Here is a 25,407-nt window from a genome sequence, read left to right on the forward strand (position 1 = left end):
GATCCTTATTTTACCGACATCGGAAGGATGGAAGTTGAGTCAACCTTCAGCCAGGAGGATCGAACTGCTGGCAGTTGGCAGAATTATTCTGCAATACTGCATTCTAAGCACTGCGCCATCATGGCAGATAGATAGATAGATAGATAGATAGATAGATAGATAGATAGATAGATAGATAGATAGATAGATAGAGATAGTAAGTGTTAAGGATATTGTTGTGTTACCAACCAGCAGAGTGTAGAGCACAGAGAAACGTTGCTGAGAGAGATGAATAAGAGATGTGCAAACTGGTTTATCAAAAGCTTACTTTATAGTAGAAAAACAATCTCATAGTCTTTAAATCAATCCAAGTCTTTGCCAGTAAAATCAGTCCAGTGATACAAAAATCTTACCATACAAACAGTAGTTGGTTAGAATAACAAGTTCACTGTGGTAACAAACCCCGATGGTAGCAGATCCATCCACCAATGATAGCACAATGGTAGCAACTCCACACACAATAGTAGCATATCATCAACTGAATACGTTACAGTACTTTTCTTAAATACGTTTACAACTAGTGATTATCTAATTACAGCATGACTCAGCATTACAATGAATCAGCAGTAAAACTTTAAAGTCACACAATACATATTCATGTTAAAGTCACAGAACACATATATTGCCTGGATGGAAGGCTGAGTCAACCTTGAGCCGGTCAGGATCGAACTCATGGAAGTCAGCAGAGTTATTTTGCAATACTGCATTCTAACCACTGCGCCACCATGGCAAATAGATAATATATAGATGATAGATAGATAGATAGATAGATATTAGCACTTAAACTTAAATACTGCTTCACAGTGCTTTACAGCCATAACTAAGTGGTTTACAGAGTCAGCATCTTTCCCCCAACAATCTGAGTCCTCATTTTACCCACCTCGGAAGGATGGAAGGCTGAGTCAACCTTGAGCCGGTCAGGATCTAACTGCTGGAAGTCGGCAGAGTTAACCTGCAATACCGCACTCTAACCACTGCGCCACCACGGCTCAATCATGAGATCTGCATAGGTGTATCTTAACCCAAATAGGATGGTGCTTGAACATATCAGGACTCAACAGACGTATTCTGCTTCTGTTAATTCCATTCCATCATTTAGCATTTTTGATCCAGTTGCATCATTTCAGTGATGCAACTGGAAAGGCACTGGTGAAAAAATTAGGACCCCAGGATCCAAGGATCCTGACCCTGAAAAGAAATAGTGGAGAAAACGATAGTATCTCCATACTTCCATTTTTTCATTTATGTGTTTTAATGGTTGTTTTAATTGTTCACCACCCTGAGAGGGATGGCTATAGAAAGTGAACGAATACAATAAATAATCTTGTTTCGGGTATGGATTTACAGCTTCTTCGTCCTGACACTGCTAGATCTAGCTAAAGAACTCACCCTACCTCTAATCTGAACCTAGAACTAATTCTTGTTCTTCTTCTAGTTATCTGCTCCAAGGGGACTCAAAGGATTCCACATCTTCCGTGGCCATTTGGACCACGGTGACGCCTCCGCCCGGGTGACGGCTCTTCATGTTGCCAAAACGTCTGCAACGGAAGGAACAAGGGGCAGCGTTAACCTCCAGAAGCTTGTTGTGTGTTGTTTCATGCAACAGTGGGACGTACATCAAAGAGGGACATCTAGAACTCACATAGGTACCCGTAGAAGAGTCTATTTGTAGCCCGGGGGTTAATTGTGGGGGTGTTTGGTGCTCTCTGAGCTTGGTGGTTTTCTTGCAGATGTCTCGTTACCCAACTAGGGAACATCATCAGTGTTAGAAGGGAGTGAGGTTTGTGAAGTGGAGGAGAAAAAGAAAGGCTGCGGGATCCTTGGTGCTCTCAGAGCTTGGCTGTTTTCTAATTGTAGACATTTCATTACCCAACTAGGGAACATCATCAGTGCTAGACTGGAGTAGAGGAGGAGAGGGGAGGAGGGGGAGGAAGAGGAAGAGGAGGAGGACTGTGTAGTTCCTTGGTGCTGTCTGGTTGTTTTCTTGAAAACATTTCATTACCCAACTAGGGAACATCATCAGTGCTAAAAGAGAGGGGGGAGAGGAGGAGGACTGTGGGGGTCCTTGGTTCTCTCTCTCTTTTTTTTTTTTTTAATTTGATTTATATGCCGCCCTTCTCCGGAGACTCAGGGTGGCTTACAATGCGTTAAGCAATAGCCTTCATTCTTTTGTATATTTTATACAAAGTCAGCTTATTGCCCCCACAAACTGGGTCCTCAATTTACCTACCTTAGAAAGGATGGAAGGCTGAGTCAACCTTGAGCCTTGGAGAGATTCGAACCAGCAGAAATTGCAGGCAGCTGTGTTAATAACAGGGTGCACTAAACCCCTGTACTATCAAGGCTCTTGGAATGTGGTTGTTTTCTAATTGCAAACATTTCATTATGCAACTAGAGAACATCATTAGTGTTAGAAGGGAATAGAGGAGGAGGAGGAGGAGGGGGGAGTAAAGGAAATGTTGGTCCTGATTGCAGTTGTAAGTCGAGGACCACCTGTGCAAGAGATTCTCTTTCTCCCCTTTTAATGGATTTATTTCCCAGTTTTTCTAACCCATCCCAACCTGCAAACTCTGGACGACGAGCGACAAGAGCAAAAATTACCGAAGGAGAAGGTGCCATTCAAAAAAAACCAACAATAATAACAACAACAATCCCGGCGGAGCATCTCTGCAAAGGGATACCAAGACTACCTCCATGCGTTGAGATCCAGGTCAAAGGCTTCCACCGTTGAAACGTAAACGATGCCGTCGTAGCCGCCGATGGCCAGGAGATACCCACTGATAGCCGCAAGGCTTACCTGGAAAATCAACAATTTGGAAAGGGGCTTCAATGCTTCCTTCTCAAGCCCTTAATCGGGTACAGTATATGGCAGTGATGGCTTAACCTTTTTATGCCAGCACCCATAATGCAACGCGCCCTCTCTGCACATGCACGCATGACCTCCCACGCTCCCCCGTGCGTGCGCATGCAACTCCCCATGTGAAAATTTGCTCATGGGCTCAGCCGATAAAGAGAAAAGTTCCCAAAACATGGAAATGATCTATAACTGCTCCGAGCCGCTTTGAACTGCGAGATGAACAGCAAATAAAATTTGATAAAAGGGATAATAGCAACAGTTGGGAGTGGTGCGGTGGCCTAGAGGTGGAGCTCTCGCCTCACAATCAGGAGGTTGTGAGTTCGATCCTGGGTAGGGGCAGATATTTCTCTCTCTCTCTCTGGGCACAATGAGAATTTATCTGCTGAATAAAACTCCGCATTGGCGACAGGAAGGGCATCCGACCATTAAAAAACACTCTGCTAGCTCCATTCAGTTGCCCAGACTCCACCCTGCAAGGGATTATGGGGTTGTTAAAAGAAGAAGAAGAAGATGATGATGATGATGATAATAGCAACAGTTAAAAATCGTAGACTTCTCTTTGTGTTAGGTCATTCCATTTTCTGTCTGTTTCTAGACCTGGCTCTCCTTACCTTGCTCCTTTTGGACCTCATGGGCCTAACAGGCGTCCATCGATTGAGGAAGGGATCAAAGCGCTCCGCGGTGCAGAGTTCGGTCAATTCATCCTGCCCACCGACGGCGTAGATCTTGCCTTGCAACGCGACGCAACCCAAGTTTTCACGACAGCTGCGGAGCGGAGGGCAGGGAGCCCAGCGGTCTTCTCTGGGATCGTAGCGCTCGACTGAAATAGAAGAGGGTTGTGAAGAGCTAAAGGGCCTTGGTAGTACAGTGGTCTAAAGCACCCTGTTATTAACACAGCTGCCTGCAATTACTGCAGGTTTGAATCTTACCAGGCTCAAGGTTGACTCAGCCTTCCATCCTTTCTAAGGTAGGTTAAATTGAGGACCCAGTTTGTGGGGGCAATAAGCTGACTTTGTATAAATATACAAAAGAATGAAGGCTATTGCGTAGCACATTGTAAGCCGCCCTGAGTCTCCGGAGAAGGGCAGCATATGAATCAATTTTTTTTAAAAAAAAGAGCTGTGGTTTTTGACCTTTGTGCTGCCAGTTGTCACTTTAGCAAGGGGGGTGGAATGAGGAATTAATTATTTCCAAAGCTGAAAGGGACAGTTTGTGTTCTGAAAATTAATAGTTATGTGTAAAGAACCTGAAAGGACTAGCTTGCTTTTAAACAGGAAATAGGCGGTATAGGGACCAGGGACGCAGTGGCTCAGTGGCTAAGACACTGAGCTTGTCGATCGAAAGGGTCGGCAGTTCGGTGGTTCGAATCTTAGTGCTGCGTAACAGGGTGAGCTCCCGTTCCTTGTTCCTTCTGCCAACCTAGCAGTTCAAAAGCACATAAAAAGTGCAAGTAGAAAAATAGGGACCCCCTTTGGTGGGAAGGTAACAGGGTTCCATGCGCCTTTGGCGTTGAGTCATGCAGGCCACATGACCACGGAGACGTCTTCGAACAATGCTGGCTCTTCGGCTTTGAAACGGAGATGAGCACCGCCCCCTAGAGTCAGGAACGACTAGCACAGATGTGCGAAGGGATTCTTTACCTTTACCATTAGGCGGTATGGACTCCTATTAACAGAATAGTTTTATATCGTGGTGATCAAAACTGGATGCAGTGTTCCAACAATGGACATGTGGTTAGCGTAGTGTTTATTAACACTAAAGTGGTATTGAATGTCGGAGATGAAGCTCAGAAGGAAGAGAATTAACTCAACGGTTTATGGCTCCTGTTTTACGATTTCCATAATTGCGGGTTGAAATCAAAAACATAATTAATAAAACCAGATCAACTGTTGTTTGTTATATATTGATTCATATGTTCCTCTTGGCTATGCCTCGAGTCTCTGGGATCAATAATTTCCCATTTCGAATTGATGCCCTTTTGGGTATCAAATTGAGGAATCAATTCTCCACTTGAACGCAATTATCATCTTTTGTACTCTTGCAGCTGGCTAAAATAGCTCTGAGGCTGCACTGGACTTCTATATAACTGGATGTCAGTGTATCGACGCTGGCATAAGAGAGCAGAGGGGAGAGAGAGATAAGCTCTGAACTTTTGCCTGCCGAATCCCTTTGAAGTCGGGTTGTCGTGGAAATGAAGGGGGCGGAGACATTCCTGGAAAATGACGAGACAAGAAGTCTGAAGAATGACTTGGAAGATAGCCAATGAGAAGCAGAGATTTGGGGATCGGAAAGGGAGGGATTGGGGGGGGCAAAAGGTCAGTCTTGTCCACATCGAGTCATGATCCGGTGGCTGTGCTCAATTAAAGAAAAGATTTCCTTAAAGATTGGCAGTTTGGAAATTCATTTATTTTGAGATAGCATCGAAGTTTGACACTGGAGTTATTTGATTCTTTTCTGATGAAGAGGCAAGGGAGATTGCTTTTGAAACATATTAAGGTCAAATTATCCAGCAATCGTTCTGTCCATAAGGTCATTTTCCAGCCTTCTTGTTATCAGCCACCGTTTATCTATTTTGACATTGTACGGCATTTGTTAATACAAGGGTAGGCGTATTTTGGTTAACTAATTGCCTGATCTAAGTTTCTTTCGTTAAGTAATTTAATATAATAATTACCCAGCCATGCACGCTACTGCAAACCAATTAGATTAGAACTTGGAAAGCACCCAGCCTACAGAAACCCATCAGTCAGAAGCATGGATTTCAATTAACGTCACAGATACATATAATCATTTTCTATTTTTAATGTTTGCGTGAGGGGAACAGAGAGAGAGAGAGATGCAGAGATACAAGAGACTATAAAACACTTGGAGCAAATTGGTTCCCAACCCACCGATTATTTTCACCCTTCTCTTTCCTGCCACAAATGCCAAAAAAATTAAAAATAAATAAATAAAGAAATCCGTGAAATTATTTCCTGTCGTTCTGAGACAGAAAATGCTCTGTAGGACATCTTAGTCAATGCTGGATCAGTTTCAGCTTAGAGAGAGAGAGAGAAACAGTTGGAAAGTTGGAAACAGAATTCAAGTAACGAAGGAAAAATTTCCTGACAGCGAGAACAATTAATCAGCGGAACGACTTGCCTCCATTTGAGCGCCAAACAAAACATTTCACATTGAAAACTGCTGCATTGAGCTTAACATACATCCAAAATGCTCAAAACCGGCCCCTTTTTAGCTATTTTATATTGAAAATCGGACACTTTGCAACCCATCAGCGAAGGGTCTCTGGATAAATTTAAGCACTCCGAATGGTCCTTGAGTTCTTCATCAAAATAAAGAAACTCTCTAAAATAGGAAGGATATTAAACCTATCTAAGAGTTCCTGTATCATTTTGGGTGGGGTGTGTGAATAACAGTCATTTCATCTATTTTTCCTACCGATTTTGCATTTTTCCTGAAGTAAATTGGAATTGGGTATGTCTACTTTGATGGAAAGAAGGACTAGTGGAGACATGGTAGCAGTGTTCCAATATTTGAGAGGTTGCCACAAAGAAGAGGGAGTCAAGCTATTCTCCAAAGCACCTGAGGGCAGGACAAGAATCGATGGGTGGAAACTAATCAAGGAGAGAAGCAATTTAGAACTAAGGAGAAATTTCCTAACAGTTAGAACAATTAATCAGTGGAACGACTTGCCACCAGAAGTTGTGAATGCTCCAACACTGGAAGTTTTTAAGAAGAGGTTGGATAACCATTTGTCTGGAATGGTTCAGGGCCATGAGAGGTGGCACCTCTCTGTGGGCACGCACGCCATCGTCAGCTGCTTCTCTGGTTTCTGGCATGCACAGCTGGTCTTCGTGGGCACCAGAGCACCGGAAAACAGCCTGAAAATGGCCCCAAAAAATGGCCGAAAACCCGGCCATTTGGGGGCCATTACTGAGCATTTTTCGGGCCATTTTTCGGGCCAAAAACAGCTCGAAAAACAGCCTGAAAATGGCCTGAAAAACAGCCAAAAAAACAGATATGCATGCGCCGGCCAGCTGGTCTTCAGATTTCTGGTGCTCTAGTGCGCACACATGGACGCAAATACAAGCGCACTCCGGTTTGGGCACTTGGTACCAAAAAGGTTTGCCATTACTGATATAGGGTTTCCTGCCTGAGCAGGGGGTTAGACTAGATGACCTCCAAGGTCCCTTCCGCCTCTTGTTATTCTGCTCTGTTCCAATTCTGTTATTCGGCTTTAACCCAGTACAAGAACTAATTTAGCCAGGGTATATACCTGAGCATAACGGAGAATATCCATCGGAGCCCCCAACGGCATATAAATACCCATCCAGCACAGCCAAGCCCAGGCCTCTTCGACGACACTTCATCGGCGCCAACTTCTGCCATCTGTCCAGCGCAGGGTCGTACCTGGAAGGAATCAGCAATGGTGAGAAAATAGATGATTCTTCGTAACGGGAATTCAAGCATGGAGCGTGCTTCTCCCAGTTGAGGCTCCTCAAGTCCTATGCAGCCAGTTCAAGAAGTGGTCTTCCGGGTGCGCTTCAAGGTGTTGGTTACCACCTTTAAAGCGCTCCATGGCATAGGACCTAGTTATCTCCGAGACCGCCTTCTGCCACCGACGACCTCCCATCGACCCGTGCGCTCCCACAGAGAGGGCCTCCTCGGGGTGCCATCAGCCAAGCAATGCAGGCTGGTGACCCCCACGGGGAGGGCCTTCTCTGTGGGGGCACCTACCCTCTGGAATCAGTTGCCCCCAGAGATAAGGAGAATCCAAGACCTCCGTGCCTTCCGCCGTTCCCTTAAAACTTTCCTTTTCCAACAAGCCGGGCTGACCTAACAATGCCTTTTAAATGATTTTAAATTTGTATGTTTCTTAAATTTTTGGCCAAATTGAGATACCTCCTTTTAATTTGTTCTTAATGTTTATATTATGTGTTTTTATCTGGCTGTACACCGCCCTGAGTTCCCAGGAAGAAGGGCGGTATATAAATTCGAAGTAAAATAAAACAAAAATAAAATCAAGAAACCCACAGATTTCAGTAAGAGACTTCCATGCTGAATACAAGAATTGTCAGGCCCCGAGAACCAAGAATGACAGTCGGAGTTATTTCTGAGTAGTTCTGTTATTGTCGTTTGCCTACCGACCGAATCTTGCCAGAGTAAAGCAACGATCTGCCGTAACTATGGATATCCTCTGTGAACTACTAGGGAGAGTCTGTCTTTGCCCCCCCCCCCCCCCGTCTCTCCTGTGATTCTGGACTGCACTGCATCACAGGTAGCTTGGAAAGTGCAAGAAGAAGGACCTACCTACTCTTGTTTGGAAGAAACTTCCTTAAGATGGAATGATTTGAATTGTTTTTTTTCCTAAGTTTCTCACCACCTGAGCTGAGTTGCCATTTTTTGAGATAACTGATTGAGATAACAGATTGGTTTTCTCTTGTTTGTATTTTTCCTCCTCCTCCTCCTCCTCCTCCTCCTCCTCCTCCTCCTCCTCCTCCTCCTCCTCCTCCTCCTCCTCCTCCTCCTCTTTTCATTCTTTATCTTTATCCTTCTCTTCCTTCTTTCTCCATATTTTCCTTCGCCTTCTCTTGCTCCTCCTCCTCTTCCCTTCGTCCTATACCCTTCTCCTCCTTCCCCATATCTTCCTCCTGCTTCTCCATATTTTCCTTCGCCTTCTCTTGCTCCTCCTCCTCCCTCCATCCTATATCCTCCCCTCCTTCTCCATATCTTCCTCCTGCTTCTCCATATCTTCCTTCACCTTCTCTTGCTCCTCCTCCCTCCATCCTATATCCTTCTTCTCCATATCTTCCTCCTCTTTCACCATATTTTCCTCCTCCTCCCTCCTCCCTTCATCCTTTATCCTTCTCCTTCTCCATATCTACCTCCTCCTTCTCCACATCTTCCTTCTCCTTCTCTTCCTCCCTCTCCCTCTCTCCTATAAGCTTCCCAAAGTGATTGACTCCAGCCCCGTCTCCTTCTAGATATTACATCAATCTATTTTGATTTGAATTGGGGAAGAGATCTTTGCGGGAGGTAAAAGGCTATCAACTATAAATATCAGCTACTATAACGCGGCCAGCATGGCCTCAAGTCAGCATGCCAACTGGGCTTACCTTTCCAACGTGTTGAGGCAAACCAGCCCATCAAAACCACCGGCGCAATATAAGTAACCGCCGAGTTCAGCCATAGCGACATCTTGCTTGGGTTCACTCAGAGGTGCGACGTTTCTCTTCCACTCATTGATTTCGGGCACATACCTACCAGAGAAGAAGTAAGATGGAGGAGAGGTTCTGGGCATGGGAGGGGAGGGGTGAAGTGTTTTCCCCTCCATAGGAAGAGGAGGGGAAGCTGATCCAAAGCAAGGACTTGTACAACGCAATTGCAGAGTAAACATAAACTAGAGGTAGTCCTTGACTTACAGCATTCATTTAGTGACCATTCAAAGTTACGACGGCGCTGAAAAAAGGGGGACTTATGACCGTTTTTCACACTTATGACCTTTTTAGCATGCCCTGGATCATGGGATCGAAATTCAGATGCTTGGCAACTGGTTCATACTTATGACCATTGCTGGGTCCCAAGGACATGTGATCGGTGGTGGAATGCTGCCAATTTAACAATCGGTTCGGTGAGCGTGCGCTTTGTGCGTGCGTGCGCGCCCCCTAAGGCGCTTGCGCTGAACATGGGGCATTTAGAAGCTCAGCTGCTTATCTTCCAAGTCACCAACGGTAAGTAGAACCGTGAGGGGGGGGAGAGAAATCAGCTGTGCCGTGTGATTGAGATGAGCTACAAAGCAAGAAATAAAGGACAGAATAGAGTGCAGTGGTGGGTTCTGCCCGGTTCCGCCCGGTTCCGCTGAACCGGTAGCGGTGACGATATGACATCACCGAACCGGTTCTCTTTGTTCGGGAGCTGCCTGCCACCGCGTTATTCTTACCTTTTATTTGGCCCCGCCCCGAATCTATTCGCTACCTCCCGAGCCCCAGCTGATCGGCTAGAAGGAAAAAAACTGTTTAAACTCTTGCTTCAAAGGGCCGCCCTACAGCTGATCAGTGTTAAAAGGAAGTGTGGTGGTAGACCAGTGCCTCCGAAAACAAATGAGTAGACCAGTATCTGGTAGACCGGTGCCTCCAAAAACAAATGAGTAGACCAGTATCTGGTAGACCGATGCCTGTAAAAACAAATGAGTAGACCGGTGCCTCCGAAAACAAATGAGTAGACCAGTATCTGGTAGACCGCTGCCTCCAAAAACAAATGAGTAGACCAGTATCTGGTAGACCGGTGCCTCCAAAAACAAATAGGTAGACCGGTACAGCTCTGCAAGCAGCTAAAAGCCTGGTAGACCAGTACCTCTGCTAAAGCCTAAAGAATTGTCACATGACTATCAAGCCACACCCACAAAATAAGCCACGCCCACAGAACCGGTAGTAAAAAAAATTAGAACCCACCCCTGATAGAGTGGGCGGGGCCAACTGATCATCGGAGCTGCCGGTTCTCCCGAATATCTATATCACCTCTGCATTTGATCACCTTTTGACAAGCAAAGTCAACAGGGAAAGTCAGATTCACTTAAGAGCTATATAGCAAGAAATGGGGCCAAAACTCGCTTAAGAAATGTTTCCCGTTAGCCACAGAAATTTGGGGCTCCATTCTGGCCATAAGTCGAGGACTACCCGAACTCTTAATTTGAATTTTTTTTTTTTTGGCAAGGGAACAAGGTTAATCTTTCCACAAAGTGCTCCTATTTCCCAAGGTGGGGGGGGGGAGGAAATTCCAGCCCTCTGCAGCCACGGGGCTAAAAATTAACCTGACACCTCTTTGAACCAAGATTATATTCAGTTGGCCGATGAGTTGAGGTCAGCACCCAACAACGGAATGGGCCGGAGACGTTGAGTGGGGCTCCGAGAGAGGAGTAATGGGACCCATCAAAATAATCCCATCAGATCTAACAGGAATGACAAGCTGCTAAACAGGCACCGGGGATGTCAGGACGAGAAGGAATTCACGTTCAGGTGTCAGTCAAGATACACTTCCTTTGCTAAGGGGAAGACTGGCACGGGGAGGGCAGAAGGGGTAAGGGACTCTCTCAGGGGTCCCAATGAGAAGATAACAATGCAGGAAGGAAGGATCACAGATTTCAGTCAAGGAAATCTTTTAATTTGTTTTGATCTGTTTTAGTTCTTACTATTGCTCTTAAAACTATGTGTAGGTACATATATGTATATGCAAGTGTATGTATATGTATATGTGTGTCTATTCTATTCTATTCTATTCTATTCTATTCTATTCTATTCTATTCTATTCTATTCTATTCTATTCTATTCTATTCTATTCCATTCCATTCCATTCCATTCCATTCCATTCCATTCCTTCTCCTATTCTATTCTATTCTATTCTATTCTATTCTATTCTATTCTATTCTATTCTATTCTATTCTATTCTATTCCATTCCATTCCATTCCATTCCATTCCATTCCATTCCATTCCTATTCTATTCTATTCTATTCTATTCTATTCTATTCTATTCTATTCTATTCTATTCTATTCTATTCTATTCCATTCCATTCCATTCCATTCCATTCCATTCCTATTTCTATTATTTCTATTTCTATTCTATTCTTTTCCTTTTTCTATTATTTATAATTCTATTCTATTCTATTCTATTCTATTCTATTCTATTCTATTCTATTCTATTCTATTCTATTCTATTCTATTCTATTCTATTCTATTCCATTCCATTCCATTCCATTCCATTCCATTCCTTCTCCTATTCTATTCTATTCTATTCTATTCTATTCTATTCTATTCTATTCTATTCCATTCCATTCCATTCCATTCCATTCCTATTCTATTCTACTCTATTCTATTCCATTCCATTCCATTCCATTCCATTCCATTCCATTCCATTCCTTCTCCTATTCTATTCTATTCTATTCTATTCTATTCTATTCTATTCTATTCCATTCCATTCCATTCCATTCCATTCCTATTCTATTCTACTCTATTCTATTCCATTCCATTCCATTCCATTCCATTCCATTCCATTCCATTCCTTCTCCTATTCTATTCTATTCTATTCTATTCTATTCTATTCTATTCCATTCCATTCCATTCCATTCCATTCCATTCCATTCCATTCCATTCCATTCCTATTCTATTCTATTCTATTCTATTCTATTCTATTCTATTCTATTCTATTCCATTCCATTCCATTCCATTCCATTCCATTCCATTCCATTCCATTCCATTCCTATTTCTATTATTTCTATTTCTATTCTATTCTTTTCCTTTTTCTATTATTTATAATTCTATTATTTCTTATTCTATTCTATTCTATTCTATTCCTATTCCTATTATTTCTAATTCTATTTTATTCTATTCCTATTTCTATTATTTATAATTCTATTCTATTCTATTCCTATTTCTATTATTTATAATTCTATTATTTCTTATTCTATTCTCTTCTATTCCTATTCCTATTATTTATAATTCTATTCTATTCTATTCTATTCTATTCTATTCTATTCTATTCTATTCTATTCTATTCCGCGTGCCAAAAAAGTTCGACATTACTTGCCTAACCAATGGAAAATATTTAAACTTCAGGCGTGAGTTGATTCCAGAGGCATTTTTCTCCTAAGATCCTTGTTTGTGTGGCTTAATGGCAGCATGTCCTTAAGAAGAAGAAGAAAAAAATCACGGCTGGCCACGGATGACGGGAAGTCACTTTTCCTTAAGCCAGGATAGAGAGCTGTCAGCCCACCACCTTTGAAAATGGAGAACGGATCACTTTAAGAGTGAGAGAAACTTGACTTCCGGTGGCTCCGCAGACGTCGAGGACGGTCTCCATAGACCGCCAGCCACCCGATCTGTAAAAAACCGCCCTGACAGCGCTAAACAGCTGTCCGGCGGTTTGAAAAAACTCTCCTTCGGGCAAAGAAGGAGAGGAGAGCCGGAGGGGGTGGGTAGAGCTCCCCGATAGTCACTGGATTAACTCCAGGGACTCGGAGGGTGAGAGCTCCCCAGTTCACCCCTCCCATCGCTCCGGATCGCTGGTGCCTCTGTCTTCAGAGCAAGACGTCTGCGTCCAATTCTGCCGGCAAACAGTGAGTTTTAATGATTTCCAGCAAGGCAGACAGAGCGGAAGCAAGAGTGCAAGCTTTTTAAGAGAAACAGAACTTAACTCTGTGAATACATTGTTGCAAACGGAGCTCTCTGGAGCTGGAGGCTGGGAGGAAGCCTTTGTTATGGGCGGAAGGGAAAGTGAAAGTTAAAAGGAAACTGTTTGTTAATAGCCCTCTGCCTGAAGAGAAAACTACTGGGCTTTGAGTATAGTTTGAAGAGAGGATTGTTTATTTTGGAAAAACTTTGGAATATACTTTCTAAGACTGTTTACAAGATTTTCTGGCTGTAAAAGGAAAACTTTTTTTTAAATAAAATGGCTGCTAAACAACTAAAGCCACCAACTTCTAAAGGGGGAGGAGGTTCCCCTGTAGTGACTCAAAAACAACAACTTCCGGCTGATACACAGTCACAAGACCTTAAAGAATTTATAATGGGTGCCCTGAATAATCAGACAGAAATGATGAAAGGATTTTCAGAGGAGTTAAAGAAACTTACAAGTGTGGTGGAGGAAAAACATGATGAAATAAGAGATGATATTGTCTTTGCAGTTTCAGGACTGGCTACTCACATGTTAAAGATTGAGGAGAGAGTGCGGGAAATTGATGATGCTAATTTGGAGATTGCAACTAAACTGGGAGAGGTTATGATACAGACAGAGAAAGTGGATGACGAGATGGTTATGTTACAGTACAGGTCAATGGAATTTGCCCTGAGGCTGAGAGGTTTGAAAGAAAAGAGTGGTGAAAATTTAAAAGATGTTTGTTCCAATGCTTTAGCAGAGCTGATCCCAGAAAGGCCAGCAGATGTGGCAATTCAAATGGACAAAATTTACAGAGTTAACTCCTGGCTGGCAAAACAAAAGCAGCTACCAAGAGATGTGGTGATCTATTTTACAACAAGGAGAGTTAGAAATGATATTTTGCAAGCGTCTTATAGAAATAAGATTAAAGTGGAAGGACAAGAGTTGGTGGTCCTGAAAGAGCTTCCTCCTAAAATGTTAAGAGATAGAAAGCAGTTTGGCTTTTTGGTGAACGAACTAAGAAACCAGCAAATTCAGTACAGATGGGATGTCCCATTTGGGATAATAGTGCCATACGCTGGGCAAAGACATCGTTTAAACACAGTTGGAAAAGCAAAAGATTTTTATGCCAATGTTTTAAAGGCTGGAAGGCCACCTTCACCAGGGGGTGCTAGAAAGCAATTGGAAATTACTCAACAAGAGAAAGATGGAGGGCAACCACAAACCTATGCTCAAGTATTAGCTGGAGGAGCTATTCTGGAAGAAGATCCATTACTGACTGGGGGTTCACCACCAACTTTGGAGTCATTAACGATGATTCAGCTGCCAAAAGATCAACGACTGACAAGGGCTACCTATAAACAACATATGGCGCAACAGCCTCAAGATCCAACTCAACAAGCCCAAAAAACGCAAGCTGTGGGAGGAGCTAGGCCGAAGTCTAAAATGGCGGAGGAGGTTCAGCTGATGCTCTCGAAGCTTGGAACGCCCAGAGATGGCAAATAAATTTCTATCTTGGAATGTTAACGGTTTAAATTCTCCACAAAAAAGAAAGAAAATATTTCATTATTTGAAGCAATTTCAGAACGATGTTATTTGTTTGCAAGAAACGCATATTAAATCTTCAGATCAAAAGTACCTGATAAATTCGAAATTAGGTACACATTTTGTGGCATCAGCACCAGAAAAGAAAAACGGCCTAGTAATATATGTTAAAAGAGGCTTAGTGGCCAATTTAATTGAGGCTGACACTCAAGGTAGATATATCGCAATTGAATTAATAACACAGAGTGGGAAGCTGCTTGTAATTGGAGTATATGCACCTAATCAACAACAAGATAAATTTTACAAACTTTTACATACTAAAATACTACAATGGGACTATAGATCCTTATTTTTAATGGGTGATTGGAATGGGGTATTAGATACCCAGAAAGATAAAAAAAGTCTTTCCAAGATCTCCGTGCGTGCTAAGTTGCCTAAATCTTTTTTTGATATTTTGGAGGATATGGAGCTTAGAGACGTTTGGAGAGAAAGGAACGTATTGGAGAGTGATTTTACTTTTTTCTCAGACAGGCACCAATCTTTTTCGAGGATTGATTTTATATTAATTACAAACGATCTTTTTTCTAGGGTGAAGAGTACGAAGATATGTCCAAGAACTTTAACTGATCATAGCCCAGTTTGGGTGGAATTAGAGCAGGAGAGAGGGGAAAGGAGGTCTTGGAGGCTAAATGAGAATTTATTTAGATATGAAGACAATCTGTGTGAGCTTAAAAAACAAATGAAAGAATTTTTTATTAATAATATGAATAAAGGAACATCGATGGAGATGGTATGGGATGCGTGTAAGGCTTATATGAGAGGAACATTAATCTTTTTGAATAATAAACATAGATTAAAACAACAAAATAGACGGAAAGAGATAGAGGAGGAAATTAAAAAGAAAGAACAATTACTTATAATTAATCCAGGAGATAAAAAGGCAAAAGATATGATTAATATTTTAAGACAGCAATTTAATATGTTAATGGCGGGGCAAGTAGCAACTAGCATACAATATGCCAGACATAACACATTTTGCAATGCTAATAAACCTGGGAGATGGTTGGCTTACACGATGAGGAAAAAACAGAAATCACGTATTATAGATAAAATAGAATTTAGAGGTAAAGAGATTTATCAACAGAATTTAATAAAAAAGGCTTTTTTGGAGTTTTACACAAAACTATATGCCAAAGATGCAATTCGAGATGTTGATATTGATAGATATCTAAAGATGGAGATTCCTGAATTAACGTTGGAACAGAGAGATAGATTGAATCAGCCAATAACTTCTGAGGAAATTGTTGGAGCAATTAAACAATTAAAAATAGGTAAGGCTCCGGGAACAGATGGACTAACAGCTGTTTATTATAAACACTTACAATCCGAAATGTTAGAACCACTAAAAAATTTATTTAATAAGATACAATTAGGAGGAGGAGTACCACCCTCTTGGAAAACAGCCTTTGTTTCATTAATTCCAAAGGAGGATCGAAATTCCATTAAACCGGAGAATTTTAGGCCAATTTCACTTCTGAATATTGATTATAAGATTTTTGCTAAAATATTAGCCAATAGACTAATGCCAGTTATGCAACAAATAATTCACAGTGATCAATCAGGGTTTATAAAAGGTAGACAAATGAGATACAATGTTAGACAAATTGTAAACTTATTGGAATATTTGGAAAAAAATAACCAAGTCCCTGCAGCGTTTATATTCTTGGATGCAGAGAAGGCATTTGATCGTTTGAACTGGCAATTTTTGTTTAAGATAATAGAGAAAATGCGCTTTGGGGAATATTTTACACAATCAATTAGAGCGATATACCAGCAGCAATCAGCACAAATCATAGTTAATGGAGGTTTAACAGAGGCTTTTAAAATTGAGAAAGGAACAAGACAGGGGTGTCCTCTGTCCCCATTATTATTTATTCTGACTTTGGAGGTATTACTGAATAAGATACGTGATTCACAAAAACTGAAGGGTATTGTAATTAGACAACAAGATTATAGATTAAGAGCCTTTGCAGATGATTTGGTTATTACCTTATCTCAACCTACAGAGTCGGCTCCATACATATTGGATATAATTAATCAATATGGGAAGGTATCAGGATTTAAAGTTAATTCACATAAGACAAAGATGATAGTTAAAAATATGACTACATTTGAAAGAGACAAATTAGCAAGATTAACAGATTTTGAAATAGTTAAAAAGGTTAAATATCTAGGGGTATACATAGCAGCTTCAAATACAAAATTATACAAAAATAATTATGAGGTACTTTGGCAGAAGGTACAGAAGGATATGGAAAATTGGAAAAAATTACAGTTGTCTTTATTGGGAAGAATTGCTGCAATTAAAATGAATGTTTTACCTAGATTTTTATTTCTGTTCCAAATGATACCTGTGCTTAAGAAAGATGAAAATCTGAGAGAATGGCAGAAAGGTGTTAATACTTTTATTTGGGCAGGGAAAAAACCCAGAATAAAAATGAAAATTATACAAGATACACGTGAAAGAGGGGGTCTTAAAATGCCTAATTTAAGATTATATTATGAAGCAGCGGTTTTATCACAAATCAGTGATTGGTTTAATTTAACTGAGAGGAGAATTTTGAATTTAGAAGGTTATGATTTGTTATATGGATGGCATGCCTATTTGTTATATGACAAAAAAGTGGATAAAGTATTTAAGGTTCATATATTAAGAAATGCTTTGTTAAGGGTTTGGAAAAAATATCAATATAAGTTAAATTATAAGATACCTTTATGGGCAAATCCTAGACATGCAATAGAAAATATAAGTATAGAACAAAAACAGGAGGTGATTACTTATAAAGAGCTTCTTATTATGGAAAGGGGGGCAATGTATTTGAAATCTTTAGATACACTGAGAGAAGAAGGTATAATTTATACATGGTTTCAGTATGGTCAACTTCAAGCTAGATGGAAGGAAGATCAAAAAACTGGCTTTGTGCAAAATGAAGAGAATTTGGTAAAACAAATTAGAGATCAAAAACAAATGCATATTAAAAGGTTGTATAATGCTTTATTGGAAATAGATTCTGAGACAGAATTGGTTAAAGACTGTATGATTAAATGGGCACAAAATTTTCAAGAGCCAGTAATGATGGAAACTTGGGAAAAGATTTGGATTAGAAATGTGAAGTTTACACAAGCACAAAATTTAAGAGAAAATTTTTATAAAATGTTTTATAGATGGCATTTAGATCCTAAAAAATTATCATGTATGTATTCTAATGTGCAAGCTAAATGTTGGAGATGTGACTGTGATGATGCAACTTATTATCATATATGGTGGACTTGTAGAAAAATCAAAGCATTTTGGATAAAGATTTGGTGGGTGATCCAGAATATTCTCAAAAAGAGACTGAAATTTACTCCACAGTTGTTCTTATTGGGTATAACTACGGACTGTACAGTTGCAGAGACTAAATTGATTTTGAACTTGATAACAGCAGCAAGATTGTTGGTAGCACAATACTGGAAGAAGGACTTTTTGCCTACTATTGGTGAATGGATACTGAAAGTAACTAATTTAGCTGAAATGGCTAAAATTTCAGCATATCTGAAGGATCACACACAAGAAAGGTACATACAGGACTGGAGAAGATGGATTGATTATATACAAAATAAGTATCAGACCAAAAAATATCAAATAGCTTATGAATAATTTCTTTTATTTGTATAAGCGTTATATAAGTGATATTAGAAGTATTATGTTTAAGAAATGGGATTTTATATATGGGGGGTTAAGAATTTTTTTTTAGGGATGTTAGTTTAATGATTGGTTATGCAATTTAGATTATTGTTAGAGATCAATAGAAATACCTTGTGTTCTGCTCTGGGAAGTCGGGGAGGGGGAGGGGGGGTTGTGGGGGGTGATGGGGGGTTGTGGGGAAAATATGTTTGTTTTTTTAAAACTTTTTCAATAAAAAAAAAAAAAAAAGAGTGAGAGAAACTTGTGCTTTGCACCTGTTTGGAAAGCAATCGTAGCTCTGGAGGGATTAGAAGTGCTTATGGGGTTTTTTTTTTCCTTCTTTTTTTAAGGAGCAGACGTCATTATGTAATTGACTGGGCTTGTAAATAAAGAGATCATAAAAATACCAAGAACGTCTTAGTCATCTCGCAAGGAAAAGGAACGGTGCAAAACATTTCTCGGCAAGCTGGGAGAATGGCAAGTGACTCAACTAGTGGCGCCTCCGCAGGCTCCATAAAACCTGTGGGCACAACTTTTGAGAGTTGAGAGCAGAGAGGTGAAATTCAGTCATTTTCAAAGGGAGCAGGGAATTGAAATTCAGTCAATTTCAAAGGGAGCAGGGAATCGGTCAATTTCAAAGGGAGCAGGGAGTTGAAATTCAGTCATTTTCAAAGGGAGCAGGGAATTGAAATTCGGTCAATTTCAAAGGGAGCAGGGAGTTGAAATTCAGTCAATTTCAAAGGGAGCAGGGAGTTGAAATTCAGTCATTTTCAAAGGGAGCAGGGAGTTGAAATTCAGTCATTTTCAAAGGGAGCAGGGAGTTGAAATTCAGTCAATTTCAAAGGGAGCAGGGAATTGAAATTCGGTCAATTTCAAAGGGAGCAGGGAGTTGAAATTCAGTCAATTTCAAAGGGAGCAGGAAATTGAAATCCAGTCATTTTCAAAGGGAGCAGGGAGTTGAAATTCAGTCATTTTCAAAGGGAGCAGGGAATTAAATTCAGCCAATTTCATAGGGAGCAGGGAGTTGAAATTCAGTTATTTTCAAAGAGAGCAGGGAATTGAAATCCAGTCAATTTCAGACTGAGAAGGTAGGAGAGAAAAACAACTTGGAAAAAAGTAACCGGAAATGAAGAAAAAAGGAGCATTTTGCATTTTAGACACACTCCCTGTTTGTTCTCCAGGATTCTTCCCTTTTGCAAACCCCCAACATAGTCTACTGTTCCCCAACGACCCAAGGAAAGTTGGGAGAGGGATTTATTTATTTAATTGGATGCTGCCAACTCGAACGACTCCCAACAAACAAAGAGCAACATAAAATCCCCAACATTTTAGAAAATAGACTGGAACAAAGGACGAGAACGGCTAGGAAATATAGTGGAGAAATCCAGTCATCGACCATCTCTAGATGATCTTCCTTCAAGGCAACCACTTACCTCTCAACGCTATTGAGGCAGACAAGTCCATCGTGGCCACCTGCTGCATAGATGGATCCATGAAGGGAAGCCACCCCAATGCCACTCCGCTGCCTCGAGACCGAGCCCAGGATTTGCCACTCATGATCCAGGGGGTTGTAACGCTCCACCCCACCGGTGATGCCTGTAGGGCTGACTCCCCCAACTGTAAATTAAAGTGGTAAATTTAGTTTTTGCCTTTGAATGATTGCGTTCCAACAGGCATTTGATTGACTGGTCTATGGAGAGACCGTGATCGTTACAACGTTAAGAGTTAATGCCTTATTAAGTTGATTGTTGTTATTATGATTTCCTTTCTCACCAGAGCTTTTTCCATGGTTTTCCTATCATTTTATAGGATAAGCTCTTTTTTTTTAATGTTTTATTTGCTTTATTTATACAACACTCAATTTTCATCAAACAGTGTGTATTCTGGATACAATTATATTTTGATAATCATATTTATACATCTTCATTATATTTAGTCATCACTCTCATATTAATAATATAATAACATTATAATAACCTTAATATTTAACATTTAACATCATCTTCTTTAATGACTCTTCTCTGTCCCATTTCCTCCCTTTATATCTCTTCCTTTCTAATTTCTGTTTCTATTATCTAGCCATTGATAAAATGTATCCCATATCAAAAAATATTCAGTTTCTTCTTTATCCTTAATAGCAAATGTTAACCTATCCATTTCTGCACAATCTCATCTTTCCATTGTTGCGCAAATACAATTCTGGCTGCCGTTAATATATGAAAAATCAAATATGCTGTCTTTTTATCATATTTTTTCTGGTAGAATGCCCAGCAAAAACATTTCCGGTTTCAGATCTGTATGTAGTTTTATCATTTCTTTCCAGCCATGTGTGTATTTTTGTCCAGTATTTTCCCGCTCTTGGACATGTCCACCACATGTGATAATATGAACCAGCTCTTTTTTAAAAAAAATATTATTAATCTGCAAGCTGTTTGGATGAAGTATGAAAAATAAATCCTTTAAAGCAGTGGTGAAATTCATTTTTTTTTTACTACCGGTTCTGTGGACGTGGCTTGGTGGGCATGGTGTGGCTTAGTGGATGTGGCTTGTGGGAGTGGCAGGGGAAGAATACTGCAAAATCCCCATTCCCTCCCCACTCCTGGGGGAAGGATATTGCAAAATCTCCATTCCCACCCAACTCCAGGGGAAGGATACTGCAAAATCCCCATTCCCTCCCCACTCCAGGGGAAGGATACTGCAAAATCCCCATTCCTGGGGTAAGGATATTGCAAAATCTCCATTCCCATCCCACTCTGGGACCAGCCAGAGGTGGTATTTGCCAGTTCTCCGAACTTACTCAAAATTTCCGCTACCGGTTCTCTGAACTACTCAAAATTTCCATTACTGGTTCTCCAGAGTTTGTCAGAACCTGCTGGATTTCACCCCTGCTTTAAAGGTTTAGTCTTTTGTAAAAAACAACAACAACAAAAAAAAACAATAAAACAAAACAAATCAAAACCTTGTTCTAAACTCTCCTGGATGGGTTTCTCCACCCCATGAAAAGAGAACATTGTCGGCTTCTACTGCAAAGAAATATAGAAAAAGCCAATATACTTACTTGCATAAAGCATCTCTAAGGGACAGCCACTGTTGGACGACGTATGCTTGGCTCTCCAACTAACCAGCTTCCTTTTTGGTTCGATCTGCTCCCTGCAGAAACCCACGATTGAATCACCGTTAACATTATTTTTAAAAATGTGATTATCGCCCTTCTGTAAGAAATCTTCCAAAGGAAAGCTAAATGTGACCTTCTGAGCTGTAAAATTTTGCCCCTGCAAAGGGAATTTGATGCCAGAATCAAAACAGAAGCAGGGAAATTTTAGAAGCATCCATCGATGCTCGATTCCACTCGTTCCCTAGACTCTTTGACTCAAGAGTAAACAACCAGCAGAGAACTATTTTAAAAAAGATCTAAAAGGAGTTTTGATCATGCCCAAAGGAATGGGCGTCCATGGGTCCCTGCTTGACTAATTTTAGTCCTTTCTTGGAAGGGCTGTCTGATCAAATCTACTCTAAGAAAGGAAGAACAGCACGGATTTGGGGATTGCTAAACTCCAATGAACAATATATAAGCAGCCTTTTCTAATATTTTGCCACTCAGTCTCACCATATACAAAAAAAACCCCCACATTTTCTTTTAATCTTGGCAGATGGCAGCACCTGGCTAACTTTGCTGGGTATGGAAGCAAACCAGGATTAGAGGTGTTTAGATGGGAGGCTCCAGTAGAATTCCAGGCTGTAGGTTAGACCAAGAAGAGCCTTGATTGTACAGTGGTCTAAGCACCCTGTTATTAACACAGCTGCCTGCAATTACTGCTGGTTCGAATCTCGCCAGACTCAAGGTTGACTCAGCCTACCATCCTTTCAGAGGTAGGTAAATTGAGGACCCAGATTGTGGGGGCAATAAGCTGACTTTGTATAAATATACAAAAGTATGAAGGCTATTGCTTAATGCATTGTAAGCCGCCCTGAGTCTCCGGAGAAGGACGGCATATAAATCAAATTTAAAAAAATAAAATAAAGAAGACAAAAAGATTCTTGAAACTGGCAAATGTTCCCAAGCAAGCAACGCCTTTTATTTATTTATTTATTTATTTTTTATGCTGCCTATCTTCCCTACAAGGTGACTCGGAGATGACCCATGCCTGTCACCATCAGCAGCTGATCGTATTTTGTGTACTTTGTGATATTTAAGACATTTGATATCTTTTTTTGCAATTCTTATTTATACATTTTTTCTTTGATATACGTAAGTGCTTAATGAACAGTGTATTGTCTGAATCAATTTGCTTATACAAAATAATAATAGTAGTACTACTAATAATAGTAATAATAATAATTTATTTATTTTATTTAATTCGTATACCACCCTTCTCCAACAGGACTCAGGGCAGTGAGTCCTGTTGGATAAAATATATACCGGTACTAATAATAGTACCGGTATATATTTTAATATATATATTTTTTAAGAAGATACTTGGTTGATACCTAGGACGCTGGCAGCAACCCGTATCAACCATTAGCACCAGTCAATGGTATTTGTGACACATTTTTAAATGTTCAGTTGACTGAGTTTCATTTTAATGAATAAAAGAGGTAATAATAATAATAGTAATACTAGTAGTAATAATAATTATTACAAATAGTAATAATAATAATAGTTATAATAGTAATAATAATAGTATTTGTGATATATCAATGGTATTTATGACACATTTTTAAATGTTCAGTTGACTGGGTTTCATGTTTAATGAATAAAAGAGGTAATAATAATAGTAATAGTAGTAGTAATAATAATAATTATAAATAGTAATAATAATAGTTATAATAGTAATAATAATAGTATTTGTGGTACATCAATGGTATTTGTGACACATTTTTAAATGTTCAGTTGACTGGGCTTCATGCTTAATAAATAAAAGAGGTAATAATAATAGTAGTAGTAGTAGTAATAATAATTATAAATAGTAATAATAATAATAGTTATAATAGTAATAATAATGGTATTTGTGGTACATCAATAGTATTTGTGACACATTTTTAAATGTTCAGTTGACTGAGTTTCATGTTTAATGAATAAAAGAATAATAATAATGTTTACTTATATGTAATAATCTTTCATCAATAATCTTTTATCTTCTAATTTCTACCTCTTTTATCTAACCACTAATAAAACAAATCCCATGTTAAAAAAAATATTCTTCCTTGTCTTTTATTTTTAACGATTGTTTATGAAGACATTTGATATTTTAAACAGCCTCTGAAATTCTTGCAAAGGAAGGCATAAATTTCTGGGTTTTTCAGCCACTTCACTAAAACCATTTCCCATGGACTGTTTTACGTGGGCTGATCCACTTCTCAGGACTGTTGTGATTCTAAAAGAAATTCCGTTGCTGTATGACCTGGACTTGGAAAGAGGAAAGGGTCACAGCAGCAGTTAAAAGGAAACATTCCTAACCCGTCACTCCAAATCCACCGTCTTTCGGGGAAAACGGCCGAATTTAGGCTTAGCTCAGAAGAATAACACCCACAAACGATAGTTATTTACACACACGTCCCATTGGCCATGCTTCAAAAAACAAAATAAAAAACCACAATGAAAATGTGGGCTAGGAGTTTATTGGTCTCCGAAAGCAAGATAGGAACCGAAGAAGCTTCTCGCGTGAGAAGCGAGATGTTTTCAAAGAAAAACCAAGGAAGCCGATGCGAAAGAAACTTTGGGAAAGGGGTCAGATTAGTTTTTCCAGCGTGCAAAGTGAGTTCGCTTACCCTCTATCTTCGTATACACCCATCCTGTCGTCTTAGGGATGCTCCGGAGAAGCTGTCCTTGAATCAGGATGCAGAGTCCCAAGCTTATATGCAAACTCCGGAGCCAAAAATAGAAACAGCAAGCATCTCTTTCACTGAGTCACACGCCAAGGGGGAATTCTCATGAATCCATTGTTCTCCTCCAAAGAGAGAGTTGGTGTAACCAGACGCCGAAGGGATCTTATTCCAGCTCAGAAGTGGGAAGCTGGGCTCATGAGGCACTCTTGAGGTCATCTGGATTGCTTGGGTTCGCAGGTCTTTGGCCCCAGGGCAATTCATGACATCGGTGGGGCAATTAAGTTCAAGATGGATGGATGGATGGATTGGATGGATGGATGGATGGATGGATGGATTGGCTCCAATTGCTTCTGTTCCAATGGATGTCGAAAAGAGGATGGAGGGGGGAGCTATCACAGGATTGTGGTTTGACTTTTTGGACCCCCTGAAGACATCTGTGGAAGGAAGGATGGAAAGGAGAGAAAAGGGAAGGGAGAAGGGAAAGAAAGGAGAAAAGAGGAGAAGATTAAATATATGAGGGCTCCTTGGTGCTCTCTGAGCTTGTTTCATGACCCAAACTAGGTAACATTATCAGTGTATAGGAGGGGGGAAGGGAGGGGGGAAATATATATATATATGATTGATTTTTTGTTTATGAAAAAAAATAATATAAGAAAAAGAAAATCTGTATCGGTTCTAGCTGTGTTTATGTTATTCTTTAATATAGCAATTCGGTCTTGATATTGAGTATCAAGCTTGGGATTGCTTTCTCCGTTCGTTCTTCAAGGGCTTGTGAGAGGAACAGTAATAGTAACGGAGTTGGAAGGGACCTTGGAGGTCATCTAGTCCAACCCCCTGCCCACGCAGGAGACCTGTACTAGAGATTCAAACCGCCAAACTGCCAACCTTTCTGAGCGACAAGCTCAGTTGTCTTGGCCACTGAGCCACCTCATCAGGCCTACAAGGTCCCTTCCAACTGTGTTATTCTGAATCTTGCATGTATTCAAACATGTTACATATTTGCATCCCATAATGTCACCCACGTTGATTAAAATGAGGTCCGACGTCAGCAGGGCCGTAAATTGTAAGGTGAAAGGTTGTTTAGAGTTCACGAGAGAGATAAACCAGACCCTAATTTGTACTAACAAACTTTTTCTTATCTGGTAAGTAGATAGATAGATAGATAGATAGATAGATAGATAGATAATAGAGAGATGGAGAGATAGTGATAAATGATAGATGATAGAGAGAATAGATAATAGTGATAGATAGATAGATAGATAGATA

General features: G+C 40.2%; 1 protein-coding gene across 1 annotated transcript; it reads right to left on the reverse strand.

The window, feature by feature from the left end:
- Positions 1 to 333: 333 nt before the first annotated feature.
- On the reverse strand, positions 334 to 24,138 carry LOC139325729 (kelch-like protein 20). Its single transcript, XM_070955700.1, has 8 exons — positions 24,085 to 24,138; positions 21,374 to 21,465; positions 19,749 to 19,932; positions 9,013 to 9,156; positions 7,173 to 7,306; positions 3,508 to 3,716; positions 2,730 to 2,836; positions 334 to 1,577 (listed from the first exon to the last, which is right to left on the reverse strand). The coding sequence occupies exons 1-8, from the start codon at positions 24,105 to 24,107 to the stop codon at positions 1,475 to 1,477; spliced, it is 996 nt and encodes a 331-aa protein (XP_070811801.1). The 5' UTR covers positions 24,108 to 24,138; the 3' UTR covers positions 334 to 1,474.
- Positions 24,139 to 25,407: the final 1,269 nt, after the last annotated feature.

The sequence above is a fragment of the Pituophis catenifer genome, unplaced genomic scaffold, assembly GCF_029215685.1.
Source record: "Pituophis catenifer annectens isolate HBS135680 unplaced genomic scaffold, rPitCat1.0.hap2 SCAF_17, whole genome shotgun sequence".
Taxonomy (NCBI): domain Eukaryota; kingdom Metazoa; phylum Chordata; class Lepidosauria; order Squamata; family Colubridae; genus Pituophis; species Pituophis catenifer.